This window comes from Numida meleagris, chromosome 14 (assembly GCF_002078875.1).
Source record: "Numida meleagris isolate 19003 breed g44 Domestic line chromosome 14, NumMel1.0, whole genome shotgun sequence".
Classification (NCBI taxonomy): Eukaryota; Metazoa; Chordata; class Aves; order Galliformes; family Numididae; genus Numida; species Numida meleagris.
In genome coordinates this window covers 9,814,977-9,833,387 of record NC_034422.1, presented here as the reverse complement: position 1 = coordinate 9,833,387, position 18,411 = coordinate 9,814,977, and the positions used below count along the sequence as shown (strand labels likewise).

Genomic DNA, 18,411 nt, shown 5'->3' with positions numbered 1-18,411 from the left:
TACACTTGGTTTTTATATTTTTATCCTCTTTGAAGTGACTAAGCCTGAAGCTTTCCAAAAACACCAGGCCCAATACAGACAAAGCAATTTTTTGACAGCTTCTTCCTTTTAAGACTAAGCTCTACGCAATTCAAAATAGAAAATTTTAAACTGTTTTAACCAAACAAAGGTGTGAACAGACCCAGAGTAAATCTAGCTCAAGGAGCACTACTTAGAGAATTACTGTTCTGTAGCTACTGCCTCCTCCTGCAGACACGTTGCCCAGTGACTACCATCACAGCTGGAACCCCCCCAGTAGTGCTGGAGAAGATTCACATCCCAAAAATTAAGGAATTCAGTGTGACCACAAATGCTTCCCACCTACCCTGAGAGCTGCATCTCGAACATTCATGCATGGAGACTGCAGGGCCTGAAGTAACACATCAATCTCCTCCTGTTCTGCATAGGCACAACCATCCTCCCCACTGCTACTTGTGCACAGGGAGGTCAGTGCGTTGGAAGCCAAGACCTGAAATGTTGTGAGGAGGTATTAGAGATTCCACCACTGCCCTCTTCTTTGCAATTGGTCAAAGTGAGCACAGGGTGGGATGTGAGTGCTATCACAAGAGAAGAAATTCTGAAAGAACAGTGACGAGGCTTCAGGATGTCAACAAGAACTGAAGAGTTCAATCCAATCCTTGGCCTTTTTGTCACCACTGGTCTTCCTGCCCTTAGAATAAACTTTACTGCTGGCCACTTGGAGGAGTGACTACCAATTTTCTCTGACTGAGCAAAGCCTTAGAGGAGGAATAAAATAACACCCGTGGAAAACTGAAGAATACGTTTGATGCATAAAACTTAAAGGAAAAAAAGATACATTTTATTCCAAGAAAAATACTATAAACACAGAAGATGAAAAATACGTGTCAACCACCATCCTCAGACATTTTAAGCAGGTGGATATATTTCCCTCAGTTAGATGCTGATGCAGCTGAGGCAGAATCCTGACTGTGGTTATGAAGCTGAGGACTCACCTGTAACCGTGGAGAGCCTGTTGCTATCACTCGGGTCAGCAGAAGCAGCATGTCCCTGCGGGGCAGCAACTCAGGGCCATTCTGAAAGAGGAGGTGGGAAGAAAAAGCCTTATATCTTGTAACTCCAAAGTACTTTGCCTGTGTACAGAACTTCTTATTTAAGAACCACAATAAAAAAAAACTAGGTCAAGGCACACAGCCAAAAATCAAACAATCTTACTTTGTTAACTGACAGCTCTCACCTCATCCACCAGCAAAGCCTGGCCGCTTGCTGATGATCTCAGCTGAGCGTGAACTGTAAGGATCTGCAGAATCTTGACCAGGAATTCCTCTTTATCTTCGCTGTCATGGGATGTCTCAGTCATAACAGTCTTTAGGAGAGGAAAGACTAAGGAAAATGCTGGAGCTGATAATGGGGCAGCACCTGTGAAAAAAAGAAACAATCCTGTAAGCAGAGCTGTTCATCGTTATTTCAAAGTACTGACTGATTGTAAATCTCCATCCCTGGAGACATTCAAGGCCAGGTTGGACAGGGCTCTGGGCAGCCTGATCTAGTGGCTGGCAACTCTGTTCATGGCACAGGGTTGGCACTAGATGATCTTTAGGGTTCCTTCTAACCTAAGCCATTCTAAGACTCTACAAAAATGTGCACTTTAGCAGGTTGTAAGATATCTGGCCATCTTCAACCTTCTGTGCAAACAAGCTAAGTAGATAGATGTGCAAAACCATGGTTTTGTCTATCCTAGATGTACTTGAGGGAGGAGGAGACAACAAAATTAAATCCACCAGGGTTGAAACTGAAAATCTAGTATTTAAATTACATTGTTTGAATGTGCGCTCTCTGAGAATTCAGATGAATTAAACTGAAAAAAATACAGCCAATTTTATTCTAAGCAAGAGAATTCAGGCAAGGATCTGATACAATTTAACTAACTCACTGTTAAAGTTGTTTTGTCACAAAATAACAGCTCATTTGCCAGCTTCAAACACTTCCTACAAACCTAGCTAACCTGCTACTCCAGCCTTCATTTGGATTCTTGAGGAGGTTTCTCTAATGCTGGTACAAGGCTCAAACCCTCTTCTCCTTGGAAAAAACTAAAGCTTTTGGATTCCTGTTGTTAAAGACTTTGATCCTTCATTCTCACAGGGGCTTGGCTACTGGGCATAACAAATGCTCATCCCAATCCTCCAGTTTGTTCAAAGCAAAAAAAGGTCTAAGGAAAATCTAAATGCCACATTAAAGAAGAATGAATGATTCCTTCTGGTTTCAGATAAGCTGTCAGCATCACTTACTTACCATCTGGGTACAATTAATTATCAAATATATACTTGAACATATACCTCTGTGACTCTGCTGGAGTAATCTTTTTTTATATATACTGTTAAAACTAAAGTACTGGATATCAAGGGAAAACATTTTTTTTTTTAACAACCTATCTGTGCTGTCAGAGAAGGCCACATTATACATTTCTAAGATGCAGATGAAGAGCACTGCAGATACAATACTGCAGTATTAGTCAGCTTATGTAGGGCATGGATACTGCAAAAGTAGTTCAAGGGAGAAATATTCAATACCAAACACACTGTGAGCTTTTAACTGTTTAACATGAATATTTTAGCTAACAAACTCAGATGTGGGATTTTTCCTTGCTATTTGCTTTTTTTTGTTGTTGTTTCAGTTATTGGCCAGATATTTTCGGGCTTAAGCAACAGTCCCGCTATACGCAGCAGGAAGGAGAAGGCTTCATCTGAGAAGACAAATGTTCTCTTAACACATTGTAGCCGTTTCTGACCAATATGAAAAAGAGTTTGAATTGTAGCTTGTCATATCAGCAATGAATGACATTTCTTTTCATCAGCATTATAAGGACATTTGGTTTCTCTTAGGTCCCTTGGTAACCAAAGACACTACTACAAAAACCCCTACTACACAGTATCGTAAGACTGCACTCAGAAGTGTTTGAACAACTTTCAGGAAAATTATTTGGGAATAGAATTTGACTTGTCCAACAAAGTGTTAGGGAACCGACCTCCTTTCTCTCCCAGAGGAAGTAACAAAAATAAAAATCAGGCATAAACACTAGGAAATACAGAAAGAGGAGCACTGAAAATACGTGCGGTATATTTCTGGAAATGAGCAAGCAAACAGATTCAAATGTTAAAGAACCTGCACTTCCTATGGAAATAAACATCACAGCGGAGACGCTGAATTACCACCAAAATGTTTAGCACTGAAGTGGTGCTCAGCGTGGTCAACTGCTACTGCTCAGCAGTGAGGATTATCTGTGCAGAGTCACGCAGCTGCAGAGCTGACTGATGACAGAACTGTAAGGGGAGAACTGAACTCCTGGGGTAAGGAAGCAAATGGAATCCAGAATTTCCTTTAAAATGTCAAGGTCTACCACAGCAGTTCCTGACTAAGCTAGAAAGCGATCAGCTCCAAAGCATGGCTTTATCACCTCTACCATTACAGTACACCATATTCATGAAGACAGCCTAAGCCATCCCTGCCTCCAAAAGAAGCAGACTTACCCATCCTTCTCTGCACTATTGCCTCTTACTATGCAGCGATACAAGTATTGACACATCTCATCGTGAAGCAGATTCTGGAACTGATCTGGATGAAAACTAACCACGTGATCATAAACAAGCAAGCAAACAAACAAACAAGTTCTTTTTCACCCACATCATAGTCTTGCGCTGTAAAAATATCGGTGCTTGCCCTCATGTTACAAAGGAGGAAGGAACTGCTTCTTCTGCAATCGTGCCAGAATAAAATATTCATGAACTGCAGTAGTACACAGCAAACAAGACGAGGCCAAAGGCACTTCACTGCTGAGATCACAGATAACAAGCAATTATTTCTGTCTTTCCACTTCGTCTCACTAAATCACTTATGCTAAGTGGTGCTGAAATGAAAGAACAGTCTTTAGCAAGGATGAGTTTTAACTTCACTGCTATTATTTCTGTCTGAACAATTTTAAGAAAAAGTGATTACTTCATTTCTACACTTCTTGTACTTATCATTTTTACTACTGACACCGCAAAACGAGGAAGTTACAGTTTTTCATGTCTATGAATAGGCTTAATCCAATTTAAAAAGACAAAAAGCAATGGAACTCTCACCTAGGAAATAGAAAACCACCAAAACTTAAACAGCTCACCCAGTTATTGTGGAGAGCTAAGATCTACAGTGCTTTTTACCTGCCTCTCCTTTGCCCGTTCGGCTAGGAATGGTGTGGGCATGCAGCAAGCTAACAACTCTGTTGAGAGCAGTAGGAAGCTCTTCCTGACACCACGATTCATCCAGTTCACATTCCGGTTTCATCAGGCGCAAAGTCACGTGGCTCACTAAAGTACCTGGCGTGAAAGAAAGAAATCCATGAGAGGACTAAAACGTTTCCTGAGGAAAAAAAAATCCCCAGGAACACAAACTGAAGAACTCTAACAAAGCTCTGGGAAATAGCCCAGGCTGCAGAAGAGATGCTGAGAAGGAAGCACAGCCCTGAGGATTCTAGAGGACATCTTCCTTCACAGCAGTTACATTTACTGCTACATGAACACTGTTGTGCGTCCCCTCTAACAAGAAGCAAATCTTTTTTTGCTTTGCAACAGCTGTCAAAGAATTTCAGTGCTTTCGAACTTCTCCAAGGATGCCAGCCCAAAGGTGTGAAAGTAGCACTGCAAGAACTGAATTAAATCTTGCAGAGAAGGCAGCAACCTTAACAGACACCAGAACACTGGGTTCAGAAGACGCCGTAAGTAACTGAGGAGCTTATATCCCACTGAAATTTTTAGCCTTTGCTACTTTGCAAGCACCATTATCATCACCCGTAGCTGCTGATTCCAAGTCAGCATTGGCTGGCCTGTCCTCAGGGCTATCACAGCTTCACTCACAACCTGCAAGCTCTCCAGAAGAGAGACAAGCCCAGTGTGATCAGCTGTACCCGGAGTGAAAAACTCCTTGTCTTTGGACCAGGACCTATCTAGCAGTAGGATTGCTGGGATATTGCAGTCACCTCCCTTTTTTTTTTTTTCCCCCTTTTGGCTATCCATTGTATATGGTAATGATCCGCAGCATGTAAGAGCAAGGATTTTGAGCTCCCTGCTATGAAAATAATGCGCCCTGCCCTTAAACAGCAACTGCAAATACTAACCAAAGGTTTTAAGTCGAGCAGGCATGACGCAGGAAGCTAAGGAAAGAAAAGGATCCTTAATTCTTGGAGCAGCCAAAGGCGATCTGAAAAGTGGCAAAAAGGAACCAACGAGACTAGGGATGTACTGAGTTAGACCAGGAGGTTTTCTCTTGATAACAGTGTCCAGCAGTGCCAAGGCTGTTTCCAGTTCATTATCAAGCTGTAAGACAAACAATGTGGATGATTACCACAAATTACTCTGGCAGCTGCAGAGCTGGCAAAAAAAATATCATCAAAACTTGCCTCCTTGAGTCGTTTTCTGATCTGAGATTCCTTTTCCAGCTGTGCATGCATCAGCTCTTTCTGCTTGCTAGTCAGTTGCACCTCATCCTTTATCCCCTTCTTCTTCTTTATCTCCTGCAAAGAGCACATCATGGACATTGTTAACTGGGAACTCAACACTATACCCTCACTTATGTAGAGGAACAAGTTGGACACATTGTTTTTCACAATTTACTTTTAAAACGTTATCAAAATATTTTTCCAAGCATATCACTCTGAAGACACAACATGGAAATCAGGAGGTTAGCAATACTTTAGTGTTCTACTAGCAGCATAACATCAGTTTTTCCCAGCTTTCAATTGGTCAAAAATTGTTTTCTATCATCAGAGTGCTGTCCACCTCTTTCTACAGTGGATGGACACGTCATTTTCCCCAGAGCAAAGAGAAATCAATCTTCAAGATAGGAATACTCTAATCAACCTGGTATGTTCCCTTCTTTTCCCCACATCCTTCCCCCAACATACACACGCTGCTCTGGCCAGACTGAACACAACTGCTGGCTGTCAACAAGATGAAAGCATCTACTTAACAACTCTTACTGAGACAGTCACACAAAATGTACTGAAGAAGAGATAAAAACAAGTATAACCAGCTAGTAAGCACACTCAGAAATCAACAGAATACAGCAGAAATTGATACAAATACAGTCATAAGAGAAGAGAAATTCAAAGTATCTTTCCCAACAGCATAAACACATGCCACAAGCCATGCAACAAAACAGACGAGGTAGCCTGGTATCACAATCATCACTAATGGCTTTTTGGTTTCCACCAACTTACCTCCTTCAGCTCCAGCTCAATGATTTGTTCCTTGAAGGAGTAAGCTTTATTCTCCCTCTTCATGTTAGCCTTCTTCATACTATCCTGTTGAGCACTGAGAAAAGAAGTTCAGAGAAGAATCAGGACTGTTCTAGATTAAGATTCAGGCACAGAAACCTAGAAAGTCCAGAAGAAGTGCAGCTAACAAATCCACTCACCCACCAGCTAGATGCCAGCGGGAATCAATCTCCATGTTCACAGAGAAATTATCAAAAGTTTTACCTCTGTATTATAGACTTGTCGTACAGTTCTCCCTCTGGTGTCTTCATGATAGCAAATTCCTCTCGAGTAACCTGGCACAGAGCTGGATTCTGCATTGATGCTGAGATGGTGCTGATGAGTTGTGGGAGCACTCTGCCAGGTGAAAGCAGAGAGAGCGATCCCACTGCATTCATAGATGACTGTCAAGAAAACAAAGGGAAGAAGACCCTATAATCAGTATTCCTTGAAATTGTTTTAAGAATATGCTCAGTTGAAGCAGGCAGCGTTATATTCTTTTGAGTGCAACATCCTTCAAGTTTTAATACCTCATCCAGCAGGTACCAGAGATTTATCTAGAATTCTACTCAGCTACTGGTACACATTCTTTCCCCTTAGATCCCAGTTCTTTCACTGGAGACATTCTCTCTGGAACTGCCTTTTCCTCAACTTACAGGCAGACCTCCTTCCTTACAAGCCAGTTAGTATTTAACTCCGCTGAAAAATTCTTTTATTCAAAAATACATTCTCATACTAACAATGGAAAAGCAGAAGTTTATCACCTGCTTGTCTGGAGTGTAGGTAGTGAGCCTGGGTAATATGTCATTCAGGTGCTTGGTAATAAAGTCTTTGGGATCTATCTTCATCTTGACAAGGAGGGCTGGCCAAAGACCTGGCTGTACTGCCACTAGCATGAAGAATAAGCAGACATATTAGCAGACTGAGAATACAATTACACAAAAAGGTAAGATTAAACACAAAACAAAACAAGGTACATCATCCATGAGAGTGATCTTATCCCTTCACTTACCCAGAGATGGATGATGGCTCACCAGCAGCATCTCCAGAGCCAGCTTTTCTGTCTCAAAGGAATCCGCATCCAGCCCAGCTACACTTGAGATGACACACAGTGCCTCATGAAGGACACGGGGAGGAACATATGTCTTTCCTTGCTCCGACAGCTCACCCGACTCCATCACCAGGACCTCTTGAGGCATAACCTAGGGGACAACTCATCATTACCATCACAGCAAGCCTTCCTGAGCACACTTTCCTAGAGTAATACCATACATAACACCAAAATTGAGCTCCTTCTGAAAATGCAATCCTGAAGTTTTCAAAGAAAAGATAGGATAACAGTGGAACCAAAGCAGAGTGCTGACAGTGATGGAAAGAATAAGAACAGAGACTATCCCAGATTTGGGAGACTGAAGTAAAATAAAACTAAAACTATCACTTCTAGCAAAGAGGGCTTCGGAAGAGGCTTAACCAGTTGCCTAAAATATGTTCAAATTCTGCTGTCTACTTGTACTCAGTATCTTTCAAAAAATACTTCATTCAGGCAGTATCTGTAACATAACGACTGTTTATGAAGCTTCATTTTTAGTACCTAATTAATACAACTTAATCTATTTAGCAAGGTGACACTGTGCTAGCTTGTTCAATTGCATTGCTGGTATCACACTTACCGTTTTTCTTTCTTTTGTTTTGTTTTTTTAAACCAAGCTGGAACTGAATCATTTCCATAGCACACTGTATTCCAATGCTAACAGAAAACCCAGGGTCGGGAGCTCAGCAGCAGCAGCATACAAACAGCTAAGGAGGGACTAGGCCTCTTGACTGCTCACCTTATGAGAACTGAGAACCACTTTTAGCTCCTCTAAGAGCCCGTAGGCCAGTTTGTACCCTCCGAGAGAGGACAAAAGCTTCCTAACTGTTTGATGGGCCTGCCTTCGAACATGCCAGGTCCGACTCAGCAGCACTGCAACAAGGGCACGGTGATACTGCCTGAAAACAGAGAAACAAACAGGTTTAGCAACGGGACACGAAAGCACAAAGCATTCAGCATTCCGTGCAAAGTCCCATGCCCACCCTCTCCACCACCTGCATTAGTTTCCAGGAATCAGACACGGATCAGCAGCAGCAAGTGTGCTCTACGTACTGGATTTTAGTCTCGGGGAGCCGCTGTGCATGGTCCAGGAGGAGGCGCTCCGCCAGCTGCAGCACGGTACACATGGCTGGGGGAACAAACGAACATTGAAAGCAGCACGTGATTTCATAAGGAAGCAGATTATTATTTTTTTTTTTTTCAACCTGAGAATGAACAAATAGCGAGCAGGACGCATTAAAATAACTGCCCACATGAGCCTCTACGTAAGCCTTTCCCAATGAAGCTAGAGATAAGTCCAGCTCAGATTTGGCAAGACTGGAAACAGAACTGTGAGCTAACAGAAATGCTGTTACCTTCATTCCAGCAGAACTGCATTGACTAGTAGGAGATGCCTATTTTTGTGTAACTAAATAGAGCAAACCAAATAATAACCATCCTGTTCACTGCACCAGTACTGTTAATGCCTCAGCACTACTGAAACGTCTTCAGAGACATAAAATGTGTAATGAATTCATACAAAAGTGCATAATGCTATGTGAATTGTAGCCTTGGCATTTTACCTCATACCATCACCTGAGCTTCTACTATCCCTAGCCTTTGGTTTGTATATCAATATTCAATCACATCATAAGAGCAGGAACAGAAAGCCCTGAAACACGGGGTGGGTTTCAGCATTCAAAGCATCAGATATCTCGGGGATGTTAAACACATCAGCTGGATATTTTTGCTCACTGATAACCAATAACAAACCATGACAATGCTTGTTCTCAAAATAACAGCTTTAATTTTTGGAGCTAACATGGTAAAGGAGCGATACAAAAGTTTCCAAGGCTCACAGAACAGGGCTAACTGCAACAGTAGCTCTCTTAAGTACCAGGTCATGGAATCAAACAGCTGGACACACAGTAACTGACAATTTACCTTCCTCTGAAGCAGACAGCAAGAACTTCTCAGAGGTAAAAATCTGCTTTTTCTCATCCAGGATCAGCTGCCAGAAGCCACTCAGCTTAGACTCTGGAAGGAACAGAACAGATGTCTATTAAGGATTTATCAAAATAGGTAAGCGCTTACCAGTGTACATAAAATACAGTTTATTTTTTTTCTCCTGAAATTAGTGAAGCTATTTCTAGCTTTACTTGTTTTCAGATTAAAGCTTCTCATTTCTCATCCGGAACTATAAACACGTCTACAAAACATCTGCTGAAAAAACCATCTATTTCTCTACATTACACATGTGAAATGTAAAATCTGTTTCAGCTTAACCTTTCGTTGGACAAGCCTTTCTAAAAACAAAGACAAGGAGGAAGCTGATGTCTGTTGTTTGATAGACAGAACACATCTGGATTCTACATCCTGGCAGATGTATGAATTCAGATAGTTCTTGCAATATGCTCAGATCTGGTCTTGCTGTTTTCCAAAGACAGTTTGTAAAAAATACTGCACAAACGACAAGCAGTTTTAATGCTTCAGTCGTGTCCTTGCATGTAAGGTCTGGGTGAATCTTCTGTCAGAAAGAGAAATACTGCCCCAAGTGAATGGATGCTGCAATTCGCAAGGCCGCAGCAATTCATCACTGACATCACCAGAAGAGATCAGAATAAATCCTTCCCTGGTTTACCGAAGGGCAGTGATTCTCCATACAGAAACAATACACAGATTAAGGAATGGCATCTCATGCACACAGTCAAAAAGAAAGAAGTGTTATTCCTCAGAACCTGTTCATGTTGGATTCTGCTAGATGTTTTGTCGTCTTACCAGTTTGTCCCTCAATTACAGACATCCTGCAGATCAACAAAGCTGCAGCAACTCCTTCAGTTACCATGGGAACCTGAGTACTTTGAGATGCTGCTTTTTCTACTGTCTGGATCAGCATCGGTAGCAAGTCCATTGCCTGTAACAGTGTGTCACCTGAGGAGACAGAAAGAGACAAACATGGTCCTTCACATGTTACACCAAAGGTATTAGTGATTCTTTCATTGCTACCATGCAAGAAGCAAACCACACACACAGAGAGAAGACCCTGAATCTCCCAGAGTATCTGCCTATCACTGCTATAATTAGAATTTAAACATGAAGATGAGAATAACTTTAGCCCTTTGTGACAGGTAAAATGGCCCCATCCCAACACAATTTCTATTCACAGGATACAAAAGAAAATGCCAGTTCACTGACACGGAAGGAAGTAGTTCAAATCATGGGAAGTTTGACTTTAAAGACTGCATTTCTCTAAGAGAGCAAAAGTAAATTCCTGGCAAGCTACAACTGCCTGCTCCATCTCAAATGGTCACAAGCCAAGGAATCCCACTGAACTGCAACCCTCACTTCCAAGGGAACTGGGCTAGTTCCTGATGCAACACTTCACATGATACTAAAAGAAAGAAAAAAGATGCTGCAATTTTATAAACTGAGTATTTGCAGGTGACGTTTTAGCCATAAGCCTGTAAGAGTTTACAAAATCTTTCTTAACCCACACAGCTATTCAGTTATATTTAAGTACAAAAGTTGATTACCTTTCTCTAAGCCACACAGTCAAGAGAGTTATTAACAGTTGCAGCCTTACCTTTGAAAGAGGCTAGCATGCACTGCAGGTAGGCATGCCTCACAGCTGAAGTAGAGGTTTTAAGGCTGAATGCTTTCTTTAGCCATTCCACCATCTTCTTAGGGACTTCAGTGGTGAACCGAACACACCACAGAGCCAGGACAGAGACTGCATGAACCAACGTGCCTTCGTGGACTAGGAAGTAACACAGTGCCCACATCAGTACAGTAAGTGCATAAAACACGGGAACACGTAAAACAGAAAGCAGGGAGCAGCACTGGGCTGAGGAAGGAAACGAATGCATGTGCTTCTGTCAGGCACAGCATTATCTCCACAGGGCTACTCAGCAAAACAGTGCAGTGGATTTTATAACAACAGGCAAGAATCAGGATTTATCTTGAATAACAGGCCACACAATAAGCCTGCCCGAGTTAAAAGCAGCTTAGCCAACCCAGAACAAAGGCAGGAGATTTCACCTTCTTGCTGCAGGAAAGGGATGAAAAGCTCAGCCACGGTTCCAGCCAGAGCTTGGCTAGATGATCCAGAAACCACGTGGTGACTAAGGCTGCCAATTCCTGAAAGGAAAGACGAGTCTCATTAACTCCTGAACTACTAGCAGTCACTGCAAAATCTCAAAACAATCCCATTTCAGTCTTTGCACCAACATCCCTCTCTCATCACTACATCGGGATGCCAAATTCACCACCAACCAACTCTGCAGGACCTTGTCTTCATTTCTTCCTGGGATACAGTCACCTCCCTTGCAGAAAACACTGTAGCTTATGAGTCACCTACTTCCTTTGTAGAGAAAGTCAAGAACTTGCCTGCAGCATCCATTACCTTCTATGACATACTGCTACATACCATACATACCACTACAGCCAATTCCGAATCACCAGGCAGGGATTCCTAAAAGCTCAAATACAGAACTCCCTCATTCAGCCACCTGGTGGATTTGCTCCACTAGAGAAGCAACTTTCTTTTAGGATCCTCACCTGAAAGGACACTCATCTTCTGTGCAACAACTGTCAGCTTCCCCTCTGAGCCTGTCAACACGAAACAAACAGGTGACGGCTGACTTACAGACAGACAACGGCCATGTGCTACATCAAGTATCTTCTCTGAAATACAAATGCTTGCTCCGTTACCCCTGATCCTGGCTAACCAACCCTTACCATGAAGGCAAACAAAACCAACAGAAAATAAAATACACAAAAAGGCAACAAACCTTTGCTCACCTCTACTGCTTAACCTAGAATGGACTCACCCCCTAAGATGGCAAAAAGGTGCCTGCCCAGTGATTCCACGGCTGAAGGATCACTACACTGCCGAGCCAAATTCTTTAATGCAACAACTGCTTCATCCATGAGCTGAACACTGTTGGATTTCAGATGACCTAAAACATGATGCACAAACTAAGAGCTCCTCATTACAAACTGCGTAAAATCAGCGAGATGAGGACATCTCTCTACATGTGGCCTTACATATTAAGTTATAGTACCGAGTTATAGTATTGCCCTCCCACCCAAATAAATCAATCTTGTTACCAGTAATCCAATTGTTATAGGTACAGCCAGAAAGCTGAAGAAAGCCTTATTCTGAATTCATCACTCCCTCCAGAATTAAGCACTTACCAGCCAGTCCTTTCACAATGTCCAGAGCGTACTGGCTAAGATCCAGGTTCACAGACAAGAGCAAGCAAGAGATTGCTGAAGACAGAAGAAATAACGTCACGTTGTATTTCGTTAAGTAACTGATTTTAGCTTTCTAATACACCCTTCCACACAGTGCACATCAAGAGCAGACAGAGCCAGTAGGGATGAAAAACACCGAAACGGATGCCCAATCAACAGATTCATTCAGGATTATTCTTAGCACCCAGCTGTGAAATTCTATCCTCAGCATAAACAGTAGCTATCACATACCCAGACTCTTGGAATAACACCACAAATGTCACTAGTCCACACCCAGACCTTAGAAGCCAGACAGTCCTCCTGTCCATGCTCACAGGCCCACTAGCATAGTCCAGAGGGATGCACACCCCTCACAACTCCACAACTCCGAGGAACAACTGCTCGTGCTCTCTGGCAGAGCAGTGCACAGAGATGACACTCACTTTCAATTACATTCTCAGGGCTTCGTAGCAAGGATTTCTGCAGGGTTGGCAAAAGTAAGTCTTTGAATTCAGCGTGAGAGATATATCGAAGAAGTGGAGAACAGCTATCCTGCAAAGGGAACAAAGTGCTCAGCACAGGAGCAGACGCTGCAGGTAGCACAAAAGTGTAAACAGTCCTGTAAGAGTATGTCTCACCAGCACGTGCTTCTGAGGCTTTGTCTTGCTCATTAGGATGGTCTTCACGTAGAAATCCAGAAGAGCACTCTGAACAAGCAAAAATACCAATGACAGCCACAACACAACCCACACAGTTCTCTGCACACCACTGGCCAGGCTCAACACCTTACTCCACTTCCCTCTGGAAGACAGCTCCACACACTAAGCAGAAGCTTTGTTTCCATCCTCACAAAAGACAGTTGAGCAGAGATCGGTGCTCTCTGCTGTACTCATCAGACCAACATTCAAAACCCACTGAGAGCCAGCTGCAGCCTTCCATTCCTACAACCAGGGAGAAGGCTGCAGCGTTGGCAATCTGTGTAAAAACACAGACTCACATACCTGGCACCTCCTCTACAAATCCATCCCACTGTTTTAACCAGAAGTGCATTCCTACTGAATTGACAGACAGTAAAACCAGAGGCAGTCTAATTGAAGCACCTGTCTACTCTGCTCCTCCGTGACGAAAAGCAATGCTACTTATTACCCACCCCCCCAATAAAAAGGTAAAAATCCAGGAGTATGGCAGATTTACCTTGTGGCGTTTAATAATATCAGTCTCCTTCTGTGCTGTGCAGAACTGCACCACAAGTCCCAGCATTGCAGCATAGCTCTGGTTTGGTTCCAGACCAAGAATGACAGATAGGTACTGATCCACCAGATCTTGGTTCTGATGAGGGGAAAAAGGAAAAAAAAAAAAAAAAAAAGGACGTTAACACAACAGAAACTAGAAGTGCTACTGAATAAAGCTAAATGAAGTATACATCACCTCTTTCCAAAGCCTGTTCAGTTTCTTCACCGCTCCAACCACTGCCTGCTTATGAGAGCCTCCCAAGACTTCCAAAAGAAGTAAACACTGAACCTCCACCTGCCGAGGGAAACAGAGAAAACCCTCATAGGCCTGCTTCTCAGAGAGCTTGTGTCAAACAAGAAGTGTCAGATGCCAGTGATCAACTCCATCTGCTTACGAAGAAGTCCTCAGGCTGTTTAAGTTCTTCAAACAGGCAAAATTAGAAGCAGCCACTGTTTTCAACCTAAATGGGCCCCTTTGCAGAACTGCGCATAACAGTTCCAGAAACTCTGGCTTTGGAAACAACAATTTATATCAAGTTACATCTCTTCTTAAAGTGTATGCCAACTACATTCCAAGATGCTATGAGCGTGGTCCCAGCGACAGATTATCAAAGCAGGTAAATAGAAAGCAAGATGTGATTTAACACCGTATGACTGGGTACCACAGGCAAGGCAGGGAGGCACAAGGAGTTCACAGCATGTTTCAGGCACATCGGTACACACCATCGTGTGCGGGGCATGTGCAAGACTGCCCCATCTCTTGCCTTCTCCAAAAGGAGAGAAGAGATCAAAATCCACCAGAAAGCAAAGAAAATCAGCCTATAAACCCAGGTTTTATCCTGACGTTGTCAGTCACATTCCGAATTATTTGCAGCGTTTCATCAAATGAAAGACACGAGGAATATTTAAGTCCACGTCCCCAAAGGGCATTTCTGCAAACCAAAAAGAACCTACCAGTTTTTTCCAGGTTTCTCCCTGTCTCTTGTCAGGCGTTGGGAAGACTGTGCGCACCAGCAGGCACGTCCAGGACAGCGCCAGCAGGGCTGCAGATCCACTGCTCTTACTGTGGTGGAAACAGAGGACAGTGGTGAACCTGCAGCTCCTGGTATACGCACTCCACCTATTACACTGCAGACCTTTACACCGAGACAAGGTATTTTTCTAAAAGCTACACCTCCGTTCAGCCAGGAGGCAAGAGGTGGATGGAGCAGGAGCATTCATCAGAGTTTATCCCCATTGCTCCAGACTTTAACAAAACTGCAACTTGCACCAAATCCACCAGCAGTAACACCAAGGAAATCCTTCCGCTTTCACAGAAGACGCGACAGAGGTAAAACAGGAACATCCCAGCAGCCGCTCCTTCACTCTGTCTCTAAACCGCCTTTAAACAACCATTCTGAGAGCACCAGCAATTCAGGAGCGCTCCCCAGCAAGCGCCACGCACCTGGGAGCTCCGGCCTTGCCGCTGATCCCTGAAGACTGAAGTGACTGCAGAAGGTTTTTTGCCGTCGCATCCGGCTGGGATTCCGCCAGCTGCTGAAGGGCCAGCTGCAGGGCTCTGCGCGACGCCGCGTCGCTAGCGGGAAGGAAAAAACACAGCTCTGGGGAATGACACACGCTACAACCCTCGCGGCACACAAAGGGCTCTGCTTTCTCACTGCAGCCAGCAGTTATGTTATCCTTGCTGTTCCAAGAAGGTGCTGGCACAAAGCTCTGCCCCCTTCTCCAGCTGATGGAAGTTATGTCAGGGTACTCCAAAACAACGCACAGCTCCTGAGCAGCTTCTCTTTTGCAATCCTAAGTGTGTCTAAATGACACCTACATCTCACTCCAAAAGGACCGTGATATGGGGGTGGGCATTCTTGCCAACTGAACCACAGGCTGCAGGTTTTAATTTCAAAATGAAAAGCGGAGCACAAAGCAAGCGTTGTAAAACTTCTCCATGTCAAACCTAACCTGAGAGGCTCATTACTAGACAGCATCTTTCCGTGTCACCGGCATCTACACGGCACTACACGGCCACGTTTCCAGATGCTCCGCGCCTACTGAACTGAGAAACGGCTTCAAGCTAACAGGTGGAACAACACGAGCCTTTCTGCATCAGGTTACTCACCGGTATCGGTGCAGAGTAAGGCAGAAGAGTTTGCAAAGGCCTTTCACGGCGCCCTCGGGAAGATCTGTAACAGATTGTGTTTCAGAATGTCCCTTTAGAGATCACCGAGGTCTTTAATACACACGTGGCTCACTTTGCAACTGGAATCAGGAAGTGATTTCATCGTATATGAAGGTGTTTGCAGGGATCATATTTAGAGCTCTTTCTTTTTACGTATTTTATGCATATTATTTAAATGAGGACAACGTTGGAACACATACTATTCCACAGACACCTTCAGAATAGGGGAGAAATCAAAAAGATTTTAAGAATGTTGCTTTTATTAAGACCACTTAAAACCTCCGTACGCGCACTCTCTATATATTGAAATATGTACGTGGGTTTACATAAATACCCCATGAATCATTACAAAACCAAGCAAAGAGCCAGAGAGCAACAAGCCAGCCACGCTCCAGTGAAAAAGTGACACACGTGATGCTACAGCTCCTCACTGGAGGAAAGCCCACGTGAGTAACAGGAGCTCTGTGCTCAGAACCCACACCTGCAGTTAACGCCAGGAAGAAAGCACACAGTCCAGGTGCTGCCACCCCCTGCTCCTAAGAACAACCCCACAAGTGTCACACAGAATTCAAACAGGGGACTCCAATGCCCCCCTCCACCCCGGTGATCAAAACCCTTTTACCTTTCCCAGAAATGCATTTTCCCAGCTCGCTGAGGATCTCTCTGCGCTCCTTCACGCTGGCTGTGGTTACTTTCACTGCAAACCGCTTCAGCGTGTCAGAAATCTGAAAGCACACGTGGATGGGGAAAAAAAAGTTGGAGCACCTTTAGTGTCAACACACAGAACACAGAACCAGGAGCTGCACAGCCTCCTGCTGAGCAAATGCCATCAGCCACGGCCTCACCTAGCAGGGTAAGGCTCGTGCAAGATGCAGCTCTAAAGACTCTGTTAAACCAAAGGACGGTGGCTTTCTGCTCGCTAACCTGTGATCATGGCAGCCCTTAAGGTTCGTTTGCCCTTCTGAAAGCACAGAGTGGCAGCTAAAATCAATGCTCGAGAGCACAAGGCACAAAATGCTATGCGCTTCAAGAATTCAAAGGGACTTTTTAGGGGTGTGCTCTCTCCTGAAGCCCAAGATCCCCTTAAATGGGACTTCTAACTGCTGGGGGCCCATCACAGAGCTAAGCACGCTTCCCAGAACACCAGCCTGTGGTTTCTGACAGCGGCTGTGAAATCACCTGCAGGGAATCAGGAGAAGAACGCACACCTTGCCTTTGTTCTCCTCCAGGATTAGCATACGCATCTCAGGAGCTTTGTACATTGGACTCGCCAGATTACAAGGATTTATGCCTTGCTGTAAAACTCCTCCCTTGTGCCACCAATAGCACCCAAGCAAAACAAGAAAACACATCCCAGAAGTGAATGCGTTTTCATGCCCGTGCTACCGTGGCTGTTGTGTTCCTGTATGTGCGGGCTGCCGGGGCCTGAGACCCCTCGCCATGCGAGATGCAAGCTCATGGCAGCCTTCACGTGGTGTGGATGGCAAGAAAAAGCCAAAAGAAAGTTTATATCCTCAGTGACGTGTTCCCTCAGCTGCTGAAACTGTTCTGATGAACTTCCAAGTTTCTAAATTACACATGAGAAAAGGCCCCGGGCAGGGTGAACAGGGCTCAGCCAGGATCACAGCCCGCTGTCCTCTGCGTTCACTTCAGCTAAAACAACAGGGCTCCACGAAACGCTTGGACAATTCACCTCTCAAACCGCGCAGCTCTCGAGGCCAAACACTGCTGGTTCAAAAGGAGCTTCAGAAGCGCAGGAAACCCGAGAAGTGGGAATCACCTCATCCCTTCCCAGAGGCTGTTCCCAGCGAAGCCCCCTCCCTGGGGCACAGGGCACAGCCCGTCCCGGAGCAGGGCACGCTGCCCCAACTCTGCAGGGCGTCCCTGGTGCGGCCCCGGCCGTTCCCCCCCAGCACCCCTCGGCCACCGAGCCGGTCACCGCAGCCATGAAGGATCTCCTTTAGAAGCCCTCGTCCCCACGAACTCATCGGCCCCAAACCAACCGAGCCGCGTTTCCTCGTGCATCTGAATCACCAGCGGGGTGGTACACAGACGTGAAAAACCTGTTAATTGTGCTAACGAGCCGGGAGTCCGGGCCGGCATCGCCGAGGGACTTCGCCGGCAGCGCGCGGATGTGCGGGAGCGGCCCGGGCTGCGGCCCCGCGCTCTCCGTGGGACACCCGCGTACGCGTCCGAGCGCCGGGACGTGCCCCGGGAGCGGCGCCGTGCCGCGGGCCCCTCGGGCTCTCCGCTTCCCAGCGCGGCGGCCGCTGGGACCCGAACGGTGCGGGGAGCGTCCGGGAGGAACGCGGCTCGGACGGGGTTACCGGAGCCGCCGGCCCTCGCTCCCCGCTCCCCAAAGCCCCGGCGGAGCTCGCGGAGCGGCGGCTCCAGC

The 18,411-nt window shown here is 44.9% G+C and overlaps 1 protein-coding gene across 1 annotated transcript in view; it reads right to left on the bottom strand.

The window, feature by feature from the left end:
- GCN1 (GCN1, eIF2 alpha kinase activator homolog) overlaps positions 1 to 18,119 on the bottom strand; it is a 39,882-nt gene extending 21,763 nt beyond the window's left edge. The window contains exons 1-28 of the mRNA XM_021413075.1: positions 17,956 to 18,119; positions 16,639 to 16,781; positions 15,957 to 16,020; positions 15,288 to 15,419; positions 14,798 to 14,906; positions 14,040 to 14,138; positions 13,806 to 13,940; positions 13,250 to 13,318; positions 13,055 to 13,163; positions 12,573 to 12,647; positions 12,206 to 12,334; positions 11,934 to 11,984; positions 11,415 to 11,513; positions 10,960 to 11,133; positions 10,155 to 10,307; positions 9,321 to 9,413; positions 8,451 to 8,526; positions 8,137 to 8,296; positions 7,320 to 7,509; positions 7,072 to 7,196; positions 6,533 to 6,711; positions 6,272 to 6,365; positions 5,453 to 5,566; positions 5,171 to 5,369; positions 4,218 to 4,373; positions 1,256 to 1,437; positions 1,014 to 1,094; positions 365 to 508 (exon numbers count right to left, since the gene is read on the bottom strand). Coding sequence (XP_021268750.1) covers positions 365 to 508; positions 1,014 to 1,094; positions 1,256 to 1,437; positions 4,218 to 4,373; positions 5,171 to 5,369; positions 5,453 to 5,566; positions 6,272 to 6,365; positions 6,533 to 6,711; positions 7,072 to 7,196; positions 7,320 to 7,509; positions 8,137 to 8,296; positions 8,451 to 8,526; positions 9,321 to 9,413; positions 10,155 to 10,307; positions 10,960 to 11,133; positions 11,415 to 11,513; positions 11,934 to 11,984; positions 12,206 to 12,334; positions 12,573 to 12,647; positions 13,055 to 13,163; positions 13,250 to 13,318; positions 13,806 to 13,940; positions 14,040 to 14,138; positions 14,798 to 14,906; positions 15,288 to 15,419; positions 15,957 to 16,020; positions 16,639 to 16,781; positions 17,956 to 18,119 — 3,498 coding nt within the window. The remainder of the gene's footprint in view (positions 1 to 364; positions 509 to 1,013; positions 1,095 to 1,255; positions 1,438 to 4,217; positions 4,374 to 5,170; positions 5,370 to 5,452; positions 5,567 to 6,271; positions 6,366 to 6,532; positions 6,712 to 7,071; positions 7,197 to 7,319; positions 7,510 to 8,136; positions 8,297 to 8,450; positions 8,527 to 9,320; positions 9,414 to 10,154; positions 10,308 to 10,959; positions 11,134 to 11,414; positions 11,514 to 11,933; positions 11,985 to 12,205; positions 12,335 to 12,572; positions 12,648 to 13,054; positions 13,164 to 13,249; positions 13,319 to 13,805; positions 13,941 to 14,039; positions 14,139 to 14,797; positions 14,907 to 15,287; positions 15,420 to 15,956; positions 16,021 to 16,638; positions 16,782 to 17,955) is intronic.